Consider the following 13,467-nt stretch of genomic DNA (forward strand, 5'->3'; position numbering starts at 1 on the left):
CTATGTTACACAAAGCATATGCCCTGCGTCTCATCTCCATGCTCCTCAGCTGACCAGGGCTCTAATCTGCTCTTCACACTGATACCTGAGGGCAAATGCATTTTCTCCACAACCTTCAACCCTCAGTTATTATATAATCCCCATCAGGCGGTGTGATTGGTCTGTTGCCAGGGATATCTGTACTCTATTCTCTACCTGGCCTTCAGTCTGTCTGTTCCACTGCTGCTGCTGTTGCTGCTGCCAGGACTCACACACAGACAGACACACAGACAGACACACACACACACACACACACACACAGACAGACAGACACACACTCCACCATGGGCTGCTTCTGTGACAGAAAGTGCGGGTGGCTCATCGGAGCTGTGATCGGGGCGGTGGTGGCCGTGCTGGGAGGAATCCTTATCCCCCTGGGTGACAAGATCATTCAGGGGACAGTGGCTAAGGTGCGTGTCCATTTTCTAGAAATGAAAAAAAATTATGAGAGGTAGTGGATTATGAGGATTAAGGATTATGAGAGGTAGTGGAGACAAGCATTGATAAACTGCACATGCCTGTATCACAGAGAGCCTCATACTGTAGGGAGAGATATTTGGGACACATGCTTTGATGCTTGGAAGGAACAATACATAAAGGGTTTGAGTAGTAACCTACTTCGTAGATTATGAACAGCAACTACAAGAAACATCCACATTGTGGTACTCATTTGGTATAGTGAAGAATATTTAAGGGACATTGACATGTACCTCCTTCCGAGAGGTGAATCGTTCGATCATTTCTCTAGTTATCGTACAACCATGGGCTCAGTTTATAAATAGACTGTCTGTGCGTCTGGTGGTTGCAGGAAGCTGTCATCGAGCCCGGGACGACAGCCTATGACAACTGGGTGACCGTTGGGGCACCTGTGTACCGGCAGTTCTGGCTCTTCGACTTGAAAAACCCTCTGGAAGTGTTACAGCATGGGGCAAAGCCAGACGTCGTTGAGAAAGGGCCATACACATACAAGTAGGCATCGACGGACAGTATTTCTGTTACATGTATTTCAAATACAAATTTCAATTTCCTTCGCGTATTTTGTCATTTGTATTTGATTGGCCTGAACAAAAATCCAATGTATCTTGCTGCAAGAAAATCCCAAAGCTGTGTTTTGGGATTTTCAAAATACTGAAAATGCTTTTCAACACCGATCAGAATTTTCCCGTTCTGACAGAGAATAATATAGGGCCTTTTGATAACTAGTTTTCCCTTAAATTTGGCTAGACATCATAACCTATTTAAATTGCTTACCAACGTCTGGTGAGTGATGCCTTGTTGTTGAGTGTTATGGACCATCATGCTTTGTGGCTGTTGTGATGTTACCTTGTTGTCATAACTGTTTGGGGTTACTTGGTTGGTTTATGCTTATGGAGGCTTATTGTTAGTGTTGCTGACTACGATTTTACTCTTTGTGATGTGTTGATTGTGCCTATCCTGGTTGAGGGGAGAGACCATTTATATGGCGCTTGCTGTTAGCGGTACAGTTAATGGAGTGTGTGCTCTGTGCCAGTTCTGCATTTTTTGGGTGCTAGACAAGTCATGAGAGGAAAAATCTCATCATGTATTCCTTCACCTCTGAACCGCTGCAAATCTTAGACTTTGATTGCTGCTTGTATGATACGTTTTATATATATATATTACTCATGTATATGTTTATTTTACATTGGTCTTTAGGGTATTTTGTATTTTCTAACAAGATACATTTGTATGTATTTTTGCCCATAGTCTGCAGGAAGGTCCTGTTTACCTGGGAGTTAATCCATATTCTTCAACCAGGTGTATACATGTAATGGCTGCAGTATGCAGGCAGAGGACTCAAGCACGACCAGGGGACAAAAACTTAAATCCAAAAGAATAGTCTTTAATACCAAAAGCAGGGGTCAGTACACAGGTATGCAGTCAATGGGTAGGCAGATAATCTGATAAGGAGTAGGCAAAGCAGAGTACGGTACACAGGTTGGCAGTTCCAAAGGGCAGGCAGATAATCCAATAAGGATTAGGCAAAAATCTAAATCAGAATAAACTATCAAGGATCGTAAAACAGGAAAGCTAAACACTAGGAATAAACACTGGGACATATTGACAAAAGTGCAAATATGAACTGGTACAGAGACAGGGGAACACACAGACTAAATACATAGGGAAGGATGATGTGGAACAGGTAAAGCCAATCAGGGTGGGGTCGACAATCACACAGGCTGGAAACACACAAAGGCAGGTAGTCAAGTTTCTGAAACAAGAGACAAGGTGAGTAACGTAAAAATAAACAGGAAACAATAAATTAATAACATGAAACAAAGACAAACATAAACTAAGGAACAGGATGAGACGTCATAATACATATGTTTTTGTTCAGTTCTCTGCTTTGTAGCCTATTCTAAGAGTAGGTTGATAACTTAATGAGAGTAAAATGAAATGAAACAAGTTCGTGTTTTATCACAAAAATTAGATCTAATCAAAAAATCGAATCGAATCAATCAAATCAAATTGAATCGAATCGTATAATGTAGAAAGGGTCACAAGTCAATATCTGTAGGAGGAGACTAAATGGTATGTATCTCTCTACCTCAGGACACGGTACTTGCCCAAAGTGAACATCACAACCGACCCAGTTAACAACACCATCTCCTTCCTGCTCCCCTCCGGAGCCATCTTTGATCCCTCCATGTCTGTAGGCCCTGAAGAGGACTCTGTCACTTCCCTCAACCTTTTTGTGGCTGTAAGTGAATTTCACCCAGGGGAGGCTGGTGGAGGATGGGCTCATTGTAATGCATGGAATGGAATAACACAGGCTCATTGTTATGCATGAAATTGAATGAGGAATGGTATCAAACACACGTGTTCAATACCATTCCTCATTCCACCCCATGCATTAAAATGAGCCCGTCCTGGAGCCCGTAGTGAGGTGTCGTTACAGTGTTGGTTACATCTCCTCTGTTTTGGTAGACATAGAGTGCCTTTAGAAAGTATTCAGACCCCTTCACTTTTTCCACATTTTGTTGTGTTATAGACTCAATTTAAAATTGATTAAATTCCTATGCAAATCAGAGACCCTATAAAAACAAAGATATAAATTCCAGCTAATTTTGAGAGTGTCATAGCAAAGGGTCTGAATACTTATGTACAAGAGGTATTTCTGTATTTCAATTTTAATACATTTACTGAAATTTCTGAAAAACATGTTTTTGCTTTGTCATTCTAGGGTATTGTGTGTGGATTGATGGCAAATTCTTTGAATTTAATCCATTTTAAATTGAGTCTATAACAAAGCAAAATGTACAAAAAGTGAACGGGTCTGAATACTTTGCGAAAGCACTGTAGATAAAAAGGCTTTATGGTAGCCTAATAAGACTGGAGTGTGTTATTGGAGTTGTGGTGAACACACTCTTGTTGATGATGAGATATCATTATTGCAATGTTTTTTTATTGCATTGTTTTATATCACAGCACCCCAGGAATCGGATAAGACTCAAGTAAATTACAAGTTTATGCAGTTTTTACGACCCAGCCCTCTGCTGGCAGCCATCATAAAGGTGGATTGTAATTATCCTCTCTTATCTCCATGGGCCAGTGCAGCAGTCATATGCATGTGTGCAGGCATAGCAGTTTGTTTCTTGTAATACATTTGCTATTGCATTTAGATTTTTGATGTTCATTTTGATGTTCACTTCTTCCTGTAATCTTTTTGAGTAATGCTAATGGGTTTCTTCATTTGTGTTTACCTTTCAGGGTGCGTATTCAATTTTTCCGAAGCCATTACATTTTATCTTGAATGGATGGATAAATAAAAACAACGTGACCCTCTTCCAGCGCCGCACCGTGAAGGAGATGCTCTGGGGTTATCAAGACCCCATGCTGCATAAGACGCTGGGTATTTTTGTTCCTGTAAGTTAACATGCACCCTATGAAGTAGTAGCACACATTCATGTCCATGTTAATCCAAAATGTATATAATATAATTATAATCTATCTGGTTATCAAAGCAAATATATGAAACACAACATAATATAATCAAAATTGTCTTTAACTAATCTATTCTGTGGTGTGCATTGTGCTCAGTACAATGGCACCTTCGATGGGCCTTACAATGTCTACACTGGAAAGGACGATATCACCAAAGTATCTATGATTGAGAGCTGGCAGGGCAGGAGGTGAGTCTCCCTTAAGCAGCAAAGCAAAGCCACTGGTCTGTGGTAACTTTAGATAGTTGTGAATCAATGGAGGCTGGTGGAGGTACAACTCGGAGGAAGGGCTCATTGTAATGCATGAGGAATGGTATCAAACACTCATTCTATTCCATGCATTACAGTACAATGAGCCTGTCCTCCAACTTCTACCTCCGTTAGCCTTCCCTGTTGTGAATACAATAGCCAATGGCTTTACCAGTGATCATTTCTATCTCTGTCTAACAGTGCTCTGCCTTTCTGGAACGACCCATACTGCAACATGATCAACGGCACAGGTACACTCTCCAAATTACCCAGGCAGAAAGGGGCCAGTGTCACTATAGGGCCAAGGGGCCAATGTCACTATGTTGTTGAGACAGATCACACTTTATTCTCATAAAACCAAAACTATTCCAAACATCATCATCTAAACCTGTACACGTATTACCAACCATCTCATATTTGTCAAGTCAAATCAAGTCTAGTAATTACATCACAACTACACCTCTGTTCCAACTTCTAACTGACGTTTGTTTTCCTCAGATGCTTCTTCCTTCCCGCCCTTCCTGGACAAGAAGAAGCCCTTGTACTTCTTCTCCTCAGACATATGCAGGTGGAGTACACGATTCTTCGTTGACGTTCTGTTGTAGATAACAATGTTCAGATTATACTTTAATTGACTCAAATCTCATTTCGTCCATTATTTACGCAGACATTGATGTCTTGATGTTACCTCTAAGGTTGCCTTACTGACTTTAAGCACTAGAGGTCAGGCTTCACCAATGATCAAGCCCTATGCAACCAATCAGCACTGTTATCCTCAGGTCTGTGTCAGCTGAGTTTGAGAGTAGTATGGACCTGCTGGGGATCGAGCTGTATCGGTACAAGCTGCCCAAAGCCACCCTGGATTCACCCATGGTCAACCCTGACAACCAATGCTTCTGCACAGACCCTGTGATCACCAAAAACTGCTCCATGGCTGGTGTGCTTGACGTCAGCGCCTGCCGCGACGGTGAGGGCATGCCTCCTAAACGATGGAATTATAATACGGCATATGCTTACAGTAGCTCAGTGAACCTGCATATGCAGGTACCAGGGGGAGGCTGGTGGAGGTGAAAATCAGAGGACGGGCTCATTGTAATGCATGGAATGGAATGAGGAATGGTATCAAGCACACAATGCCATTCCACATTCCATTTTATGTATTACGATGAGCCTGTCCTCCGATTTCTACCTCCACCAGCCTCCACTGGCAGGTACTGTATTTAATGGCCAGTTGAATACTGTAGCATGCATTTTCTATGATGATCCTCCTCTTCGACAGGATACCCGATCTACATCTCCCTTCCTCACTTCTTGCACGGAAGCAAAGACCTGATAGAGGAGGTGCTGGGGCTTAGTCCCAATGAGGAGCACCATGTCACCTTCATGGATGTTGAACCAGTAAGAGTCTGCAACCTTTCACCTTTAACCCCTATGACAGCATCTTCTAACTATGCAGTTATCTGATGATAGCCTGTTGTTACAGTTTGCTAAATGAATTAGTGGGCTTTAGGGGTATTCTACAGAATGTAAGTGTTGGCTCATCTTAATGAGTTACACCCTTTTGCTTTAGTATCAATTTCGTCCGCGTGGACGGATCACTCTGTCTCTGTCTTTCTGTTCCTGGTGTGTCATTGCTCTGGGAGTTCATGTTACAGCTCCTCAGATTTGGTTCTGTCTTATTTGGATGTGTTTGTCTCTGTCAGATCACAGGGTTCACTCTGAGGTTTGCTAAGAGAATCCAGGTGAACATGATGTACGGACCATCAAAGGTCATCAAGTAAGTTCAACCGCTTAGTCTAATCTCCTCCCCTGCTTTACAATAGGCACTCTCTCACCGTAGGCATCATCCTCATGCTCATCTCTCTCTCTCTCTCTCTCTCTCTCTCTCTCTCTCTCTCTCTCTCTCTCTCTCTCCCTCTGCAGGGTTTTGCAGAATATTAAGGATTACACCATATTTCCTGTAGTTTGGCTTAATGAGGTAAGTAATTTACAACCCTGTTGCGTTCATGATGTCATACTTTCACATTGTACCTTTTACTCAATTACAACTTACAAAGCACTATCAAGCACTCAGGGCAACCTAATGTATAATAATAAGTATGAACTGTCCTTGAAGTCCATGTAATCTTTCTCTCTTATAAGCATGCTGCTAAGCCTCCATCACTCTCATTCTCTCCCTCTGTTGTGTCTGTGTCTCTACCCCTCTCTCATTCTCTCCCTCTGTTGTGTCTGTGTCTCTACCCCTCTCTCATTCTCTCCCTCTGTTGTGTCTGTGCCTCTACCCCTCTCTCATTCTCTCCCTCTGTTGTGTCTGTGTCTCTACCCCTCTCTCATTCTCTCCCTCTGTTGTGTCTGTGCCTCCAGACCGCGTCCATGGACGAGGAGACAGCAAACATGTTTAAGAAGGAGCTGTTCTCTCGTGTCCAGCTGCTTGAGACACTCCAGAAGGTTCTGTTGGGTACAGGGGTCTGCATCTTTGTGCTCTCCATGGTGGGCTACTGTGTGGCGAAGAGAAATCAAAATGATAACAAGCTTATGTGAGAGGAACAGCAACACATCATCTGTACAGCGTGAGAGTGGACCTGATGCAATCTGCTACTCTAGAATACCTTTATCTTGATATCTTGCACTTTTTGTAATTTCAGTATTATGTATAAAGTTATATGTATAATGTCCTTTCTTTGATAGAGAGGAGTGATTTTTTTAAAATAATTTTGAATTGTTTTTCAATTATTGTTTCATACTTTGTAATTTGATTGCCAATTTTATTTTCATTGACAAACCCTGTTGAAGAAGCTTGGGAGCGAGAAAATGCTTTTTTAAAAGGGGCAATCTGGAATTAAAATTCTAACAAAGTGTTCTCCTCACCTTAATTTATAAATATAAAATAACAGGTGAGGGATGGGGCTGGAGGAATGTATCCACTCTCAAATACACAGACGGAGCTACTGTATGGATGCAAGGGCTGACCATCCATGAGATCAAAATAATAGTTTTAACCATGTTTTGAAGCTATACAGTATTTGTTTACAATGACATTGTTTTCAAACAATGGGAGTAAAACAAACTTAGATTTGAGGTTCTGATTGGGCAAAAGAGTTGAACTAAGCTCATGAGGCATTTCTAAGCTACATTATTTAAGAATCAATGGCTATATATCAATAATTTAAAAGTCTAAACATGGAATTACCAATCCCAGATTGCCCCTTGAACATTACTGTAATACTCATGTCATTACCTCTGTAGGCGAGAGAGAGAGAGATTCTCTAAATGGGGTTATTGTAAATCAGTTCAAAATAATGTAAATTCTAACATATTGAATTGAATATGTTTTTGCACTGATTAGATTAGATTAGATTAGATTAGATTAGATTAGATTAGATTAGATTCAACTTTATTGTCATTGTGCAGAGTACAAGTACAGAGACAACGAAATGCAGTTAGCGTCGAACCAGAAGTGCAAAAAAAAGCAATGTGAACAATATATACAGGAAGTGCAGTATAAGCAGTAAATGAGCAGTATAAGTAGTGCAGTATGAGCAGTATATGTAATAACAGTAACATTATAAGCAGAGTAAATAAGCAGAATAAATATGGAATACAGTATGAACAGTATGAACAGATATGTACAGTATGTACAGATATGTGCACATATGTGTACACATCAAGATTCCTGACTCTGTGTCTCTCCAGAGTTTTTGCACTGAAGTTGAGTCTTGAAAATAAAATGCAAAGAGGAAAAGTTTATTATTATTATTTTTGTTGCTATGCTACTACTGTACTCAGAGGTTCCTAACTATGGTTATATGACATGGCACCAGTCTATCAAAACCAGCCTCCATCCCTATGGACATCTACCAGCTCAGGTTCTCTCATTGCTGGAACAAACCTCTCTATTGTACACTTTGAAGCAAAATTATTCGTTTTCCTTTTCACCCCATGTGGGCCGTAAATCTAAAGTGAGAGTGAAAAATGCTGGTGGACGGTTAGCAGGAGTCTTATCGTAGTTTTATGGGTTTTAAATGACCCTAGGCTGGCTCTTGGAGCTTTTTGATGTCCCTGTTGGTCTCGAACATTGGCAGACACACTGGGAAGTGTTACATCGAGATTACAGGAGACATCTCTTACTGTCTGGAACATGTGCCTCTCTCAACAGCACAATAACATTTGAACTTGAAGAAATTGATGAACTGTGTTATGGTAACTTGACACTCATTGGGGTGAGTTCTCACCTGTCTGACTCCTCAATGACTTCCTCCACTCAATGACTTCCTCCACTTCCAACCTTCACACTGAAAACTTGTAATGAAATATACAGTACCCCTCACTCATCGTCTCTTTCAGCCAGCTGATCATAGAAGGACTTGTCACCTGACTACTCACTCTACGATCAACTGTCGGACATAGGTAATGAGACACACCTGTGCTATCTTTCAATACCCATTGACTCTTGTCAACCTACGAAAGGAGCTTTTTTCACACATTACGATATGGTATAATCTGGCTTTGGCTTCAATGACGTACAATTAGGAAATTTAAAGTTGTTTTTAATGCATTTATCAGGTTGTCATTACATTAATAAATAGAAATACAAGTTTCATGATAACATTGAAATGACATTGATTTGAACATAGACATTCGTTGTGATGACCTTTTTGTTAAATGCTTGAGGAGATCTCAGAACCTTAAAGACTCATCAGTGTGGAGATATGTGATGAAGGAAAGTTAGACCTTCACAAATATTTTTATCAAAATGAAAACATATCTCTGCAATTTGCAGATACAGTCGAGGATATTTTATGAAATGTTAAAATTATATACATTAGGGACACATTCAAAAACACAGATCTACAACAATTTGACACAATGACACATAAGTTACAATGATGAAAAAAACTAAAACATACTCTGTACATACACCAAACATTACTAGCTATATCTACACTGGCTATGCTTATGGAACAAACATTAAGGAGCTATTCACACAATATAAACTGAGAAAGCCAATCTGCCAATTTTACAAACTGTGAGTTTGAATACATTATCATGTATGTCCGCATTGCTGTGGTTGAAAATAAAATTCAGAAGGGACATACAGTAAGATACATTTCCCTACTAAGGCATGATAAAGAGGTCCTAAAACCATGTATTTATCATACATGTACTGTACCTGCATATAGAATGTGTGTGTCTACTACTGTATATTTCAGTGGTTTAAAAAAAAAAACATTCAAAATAGCCATATACTTTTATGCTGTAACATCTGATGAATTTCATACACATGAACATGCTTCTGTGCTGAGAACACAAGACAGTATCATACAATATCAAAGAGAGAATTGCTGTCTTGCACACTTCTTTATTGTGCCCTGTACCGTATTCTGAGTAATGTAGGGCAGGACAGAAGAGATTGTAAAAAAATGCATGATTTTTTTTCCAATCAAAAGATGTTTTCAAAAAATGTATACCACACACTGTGAACTTGTAGTCCTTGTGAGCATGATGAATTGAGCTGAATTCCAAACACAGTATCTATGCACACACACACACACACACACACACACACACACACACACACACACACACACACACACACACACACACACACACACACACACACACACGTTCTAGTGGACTGAGCTGGAGGTGTACTTTGGCCGATCCACAAGGTTTTAATTTCCGACAGTATTGCCACATTATCTTGCTGCTTGGGTGGGGCAGGCTTCCCTCAGCAAAAACAACTCTCCATGGAGACAGAACGAATATGTGCGCTTAGAAGTAACTCAGACACTGACATGTTTGTTTTTATCTTTAGAATAGCCCTCCAGTTTTTCTTTAAATGTAAAACTAAATTTGCTATTAATTGAACAGTTTATACATTATACCAGGAGTTTGTGTGAATATACATCAATAAAAGTCATTACTGCTGAGATGAATATGACAAGCTAGAGTGCTCACTTAATGTAAAACATGCATGTATCTCTCTCATATATGCAAACTATTTCCCCAACTCAATCACATGTCTTTACGACCTGGAATTCCAGGTGTGTTTGTTGTCTTTTAACATGGACATACATCCATAATGCTTCCTGATAAATAATGGTTGCCCTCTACATCTCTAGAATACTGATATCAGATCATTTTGTTGCAAGTATTATCATACAATATTGGGAGAAGCTCTCTGGCTGAAGTATACTTACAGTATGCCACCTAAACCTGATGCCTAAATCTACACATCTGCACATGCACACCTGCAAGGTAGGGTCGTGTGTGTGTGTGTGTGCGTGCGTGCGTGCGTGTGCGTGAGTGTATGCGTGTGTATATGTGTGAGTGTGTGCGTTCGTGTGTGTGTGAGTGTGTGCGTGTGTGTGCATGCATGTGTATCTCACAGTCACCTAGGCAGAGTACCTCATGCATATAAGACCAGAGAAAGCCCAGGATGCCTACCACTCTCACACCCCCTTCTTCAATCTACAGTTTCTGGAGCAGGGAGGGTGTAAGCATTCATGTCCATGACTTCTGGGCAGGGTGGGAGGTCAGAGTGTGTATGTGTGTGTGTGTGTGTGTGGGTGTGTGCGCGCAACCCCTCTCCACGGCCCTGCCATCCCCTGTGTCCCCTACAGTCAGACCTCCGGGAGGTGGTTTCTGCGGTTGCGGCTCTTCCTGCGGTCCAGCAGGGGTTTAAGCTTGGCCATGTCTCCCCTGAGAGGCCCCTGGTGCTGCTGCGTCTGGAGGCCCTGGAGCTGCTTCCTCTCCTTGCAGTACTGCTGAATGGCCAGGCTCTCTGCAGGGCTGAAGGCTGACAGCAGGGCCTTCGGGTGCAGGGAGGCGGCCCACGCCCAGGGGGACTGCTGCTTGTCCGTCAGCACGCTCACCATGGCCTCGCTCAGAACTCTCAGACGCAGCTTGGCCACGGTGCGCTTGAAGGTGTTCTCTGTGGCCAGGCAGTAGTACAGGCCCTGGTCAGAGAGCTGCACGGAGCGGATGAGGAGGCCGTGGTCGGTGGAGATCACACGGTCACCCAGCTTCACCTGGGGACAGAGAGAGAGAGGGACAGAGAGAGAGGATGTGTCACTACCTGGGTCTAGATGGATCCCATGACATCCACCAGCAAATTGAACTCAGAAAACATTCAAACTCAAAGAATAATGATGATTTGTTTTGTAATAATACTACAGCCGTGTCAAGTATTTGTGGTTAAAAGTCAAATCTGTAAACAATGTGAGTCTGTACAGTATCATACAGATGCTTTGCGCAGTCCCATTCTGTTTATAATGGTCTTATAGGGAGCTGTAACCGTTTTAGGGGGTGTTAGTTATTTGTGAAATGTCTCCCCATAGAGAATTCATTTGTTAGCTCTAGACCCCATATCAGGTTCGATAATTGTTTGGCTTCTCTGCCAAATGAACACTTGTAATGTCATCCCCCGGGGCATCAAAGTCCACGATCAAGGCAGTGAGCTCATTAGATTTCCATTACAAAACCAGGCACTAACAGCCTTTGGACTCCAAGTCTGAGAGTTTGAGATTCCTGTTTCGCCTCACCCATCTTTTATCAGAGTTGGAATTGGGCAATAGACAGATGCGCTCTCAAACACCACTCCACTGACCCCTTTGACCCCTCTCTGACCTCTTTCCTCCTGTCGTTGTCCCTCTGGATGAGCCAGCGGACGGAGGCCTGGGGAGTCTTGGGCAGACACTCCAGGAAGGTGGTGTTGTTCTTCACCCCGTACTGAGTCATCTCCACGGCGTTCCTGTAAGCTGAAACACAAGGGTCGTTAGTTTGTTTCACAAATACTTCATATTTCACCTCGCTGACGGACATAAACCACACAGCAGCATGCGTATTCCAACTCCCAACTGCCGGGGTTCGAAAGTTTGTCCCCAGGGATTAGCGTGTGTGTGTGTGTGTGTGTGTAAGACACACCTGCAACACAACCAAACCCTGCCTAGTCTCCAGACACCCTTCTTGACATCACTTTGTATTCAGAATTAAATGCATCCCAGATACATCAGTGTGATAGGCTCAGCTTGTCTGTGGCTGTCAGCATTGTCATCTGTTGTTTTGGTTCCAGACAGCTAGTTTATCACTATTCTGGATGGATGACAGGGTATGGACTAATTAGTGGTGAAGGCCATATGGTAAGGTCCCATGGCACATGGTGCATTTACAGAGACGTAAACCCTAAGCAGGAATGGATCACCCAGGGGACCGTGGCTCCTCCACTTGTTAGACTGCTTCCTGCCAGCTGACTGAATGACTCATCACACACACACACACACACACACACACACACACACACACACACACACACACACACACACACACACACACACACACACACACACACACACACACACACACACACACACACACACACACACACACACACACACACACACACACACACACACACACACACACACACACACACACACACACACACACACACACACAACAAAGGCTGAATGGGAGGATGAGACCCAGTTTGAGAGGTTGGACAGAGAGGGAGAGAGGGGGCCATAACATAATGTACCTGTTGCTGGACCATTGGCCTGGGATGTGACCATCAGGCCTGGACCCAAATGACCCATACCCAACAGTATCTGCATTCGACCCTTATCAGAGCAGAGTCAAACCCATTTGAAGCTTCGTTATGAGAGTGAGAGTGATGGTGTGGAGCTCGGAAATGGCCCAGAGGAACAGCAGTTGAACATTGGAAACACACTAATGCCCTCTGTTGGCCACTGAGTTGAGTATCTCAAACATAAAATGCATTTTCAATGGTCATATTTCAATGTAGGCCTACCTTTCAGATTGAATCCTCTGCATTGGGTCAGTGGGTTTCCATGAATAATGTCCTGTCTCCTGCTCCTCCTGAAAAAAAATCACCAACCATAAACATATGCTGTATGCTATTTATTATACTGTGGAGTGGCCAAAACTGAATCCTGTAGAAGTTTCATACAGTACCTAACCCTAACCACTTGAAATGAATGCCTAAGATTACCTAACCACCACGCAAGTTGCATTCATAGCCTTTCATACGAACCGGGTCGCAAGATTTCATACAAATTGAGTGTTTTGCTTTTTGTTCATACGAATTTAGTGTGAGATCCGGTTTTACGGTCAGCTAGTTGGAGAACACATACAGTGGAGCGACAAAGCCCAGTAGCTTTGATACACTGTTTTTCCAATCCTGCCATCAGCATGAAAA

General features: G+C 42.2%; 2 protein-coding genes across 2 annotated transcripts in view; one reads left to right on the forward strand and one right to left on the reverse strand.

The window, feature by feature from the left end:
• Positions 1-323: 323 nt before the first annotated feature.
• Positions 324-6,791, forward strand: cd36 (CD36 molecule (CD36 blood group); the record flags this gene model as incomplete). The annotated part of the gene is made up of 12 exons (XM_083691872.1): positions 324-449; positions 848-1,008; positions 2,611-2,758; positions 3,769-3,924; positions 4,099-4,190; positions 4,452-4,501; positions 4,749-4,818; positions 5,030-5,217; positions 5,530-5,648; positions 5,954-6,027; positions 6,174-6,228; positions 6,615-6,791. The coding sequence occupies 12 exons, from the start codon at positions 324-326 to the stop codon at positions 6,789-6,791; spliced, it is 1,416 nt and encodes a 471-aa protein (XP_083547998.1).
• A 1,989-nt stretch (positions 6,792-8,780) lies between these two features.
• The window catches only part of sema3c (sema domain, immunoglobulin domain (Ig), short basic domain, secreted, (semaphorin) 3C), a 29,779-nt gene continuing 25,092 nt past the window's right edge, over positions 8,781-13,467 (reverse strand). The window contains exons 15-17 of the mRNA XM_083691756.1: positions 13,060-13,127; positions 11,880-12,010; positions 8,781-11,281 (exon numbers count right to left, since the gene is read on the reverse strand). Coding sequence (XP_083547882.1) covers positions 10,874-11,281; positions 11,880-12,010; positions 13,060-13,127 — 607 coding nt within the window. The 3' untranslated portion in view covers positions 8,781-10,873. The remainder of the gene's footprint in view (positions 11,282-11,879; positions 12,011-13,059; positions 13,128-13,467) is intronic.

Source organism: Argentina silus (assembly GCF_951799395.1).
Source record: "Argentina silus genome assembly, chromosome: 20".
NCBI lineage: Eukaryota > Metazoa > Chordata > Actinopteri > Argentiniformes > Argentinidae > Argentina > Argentina silus.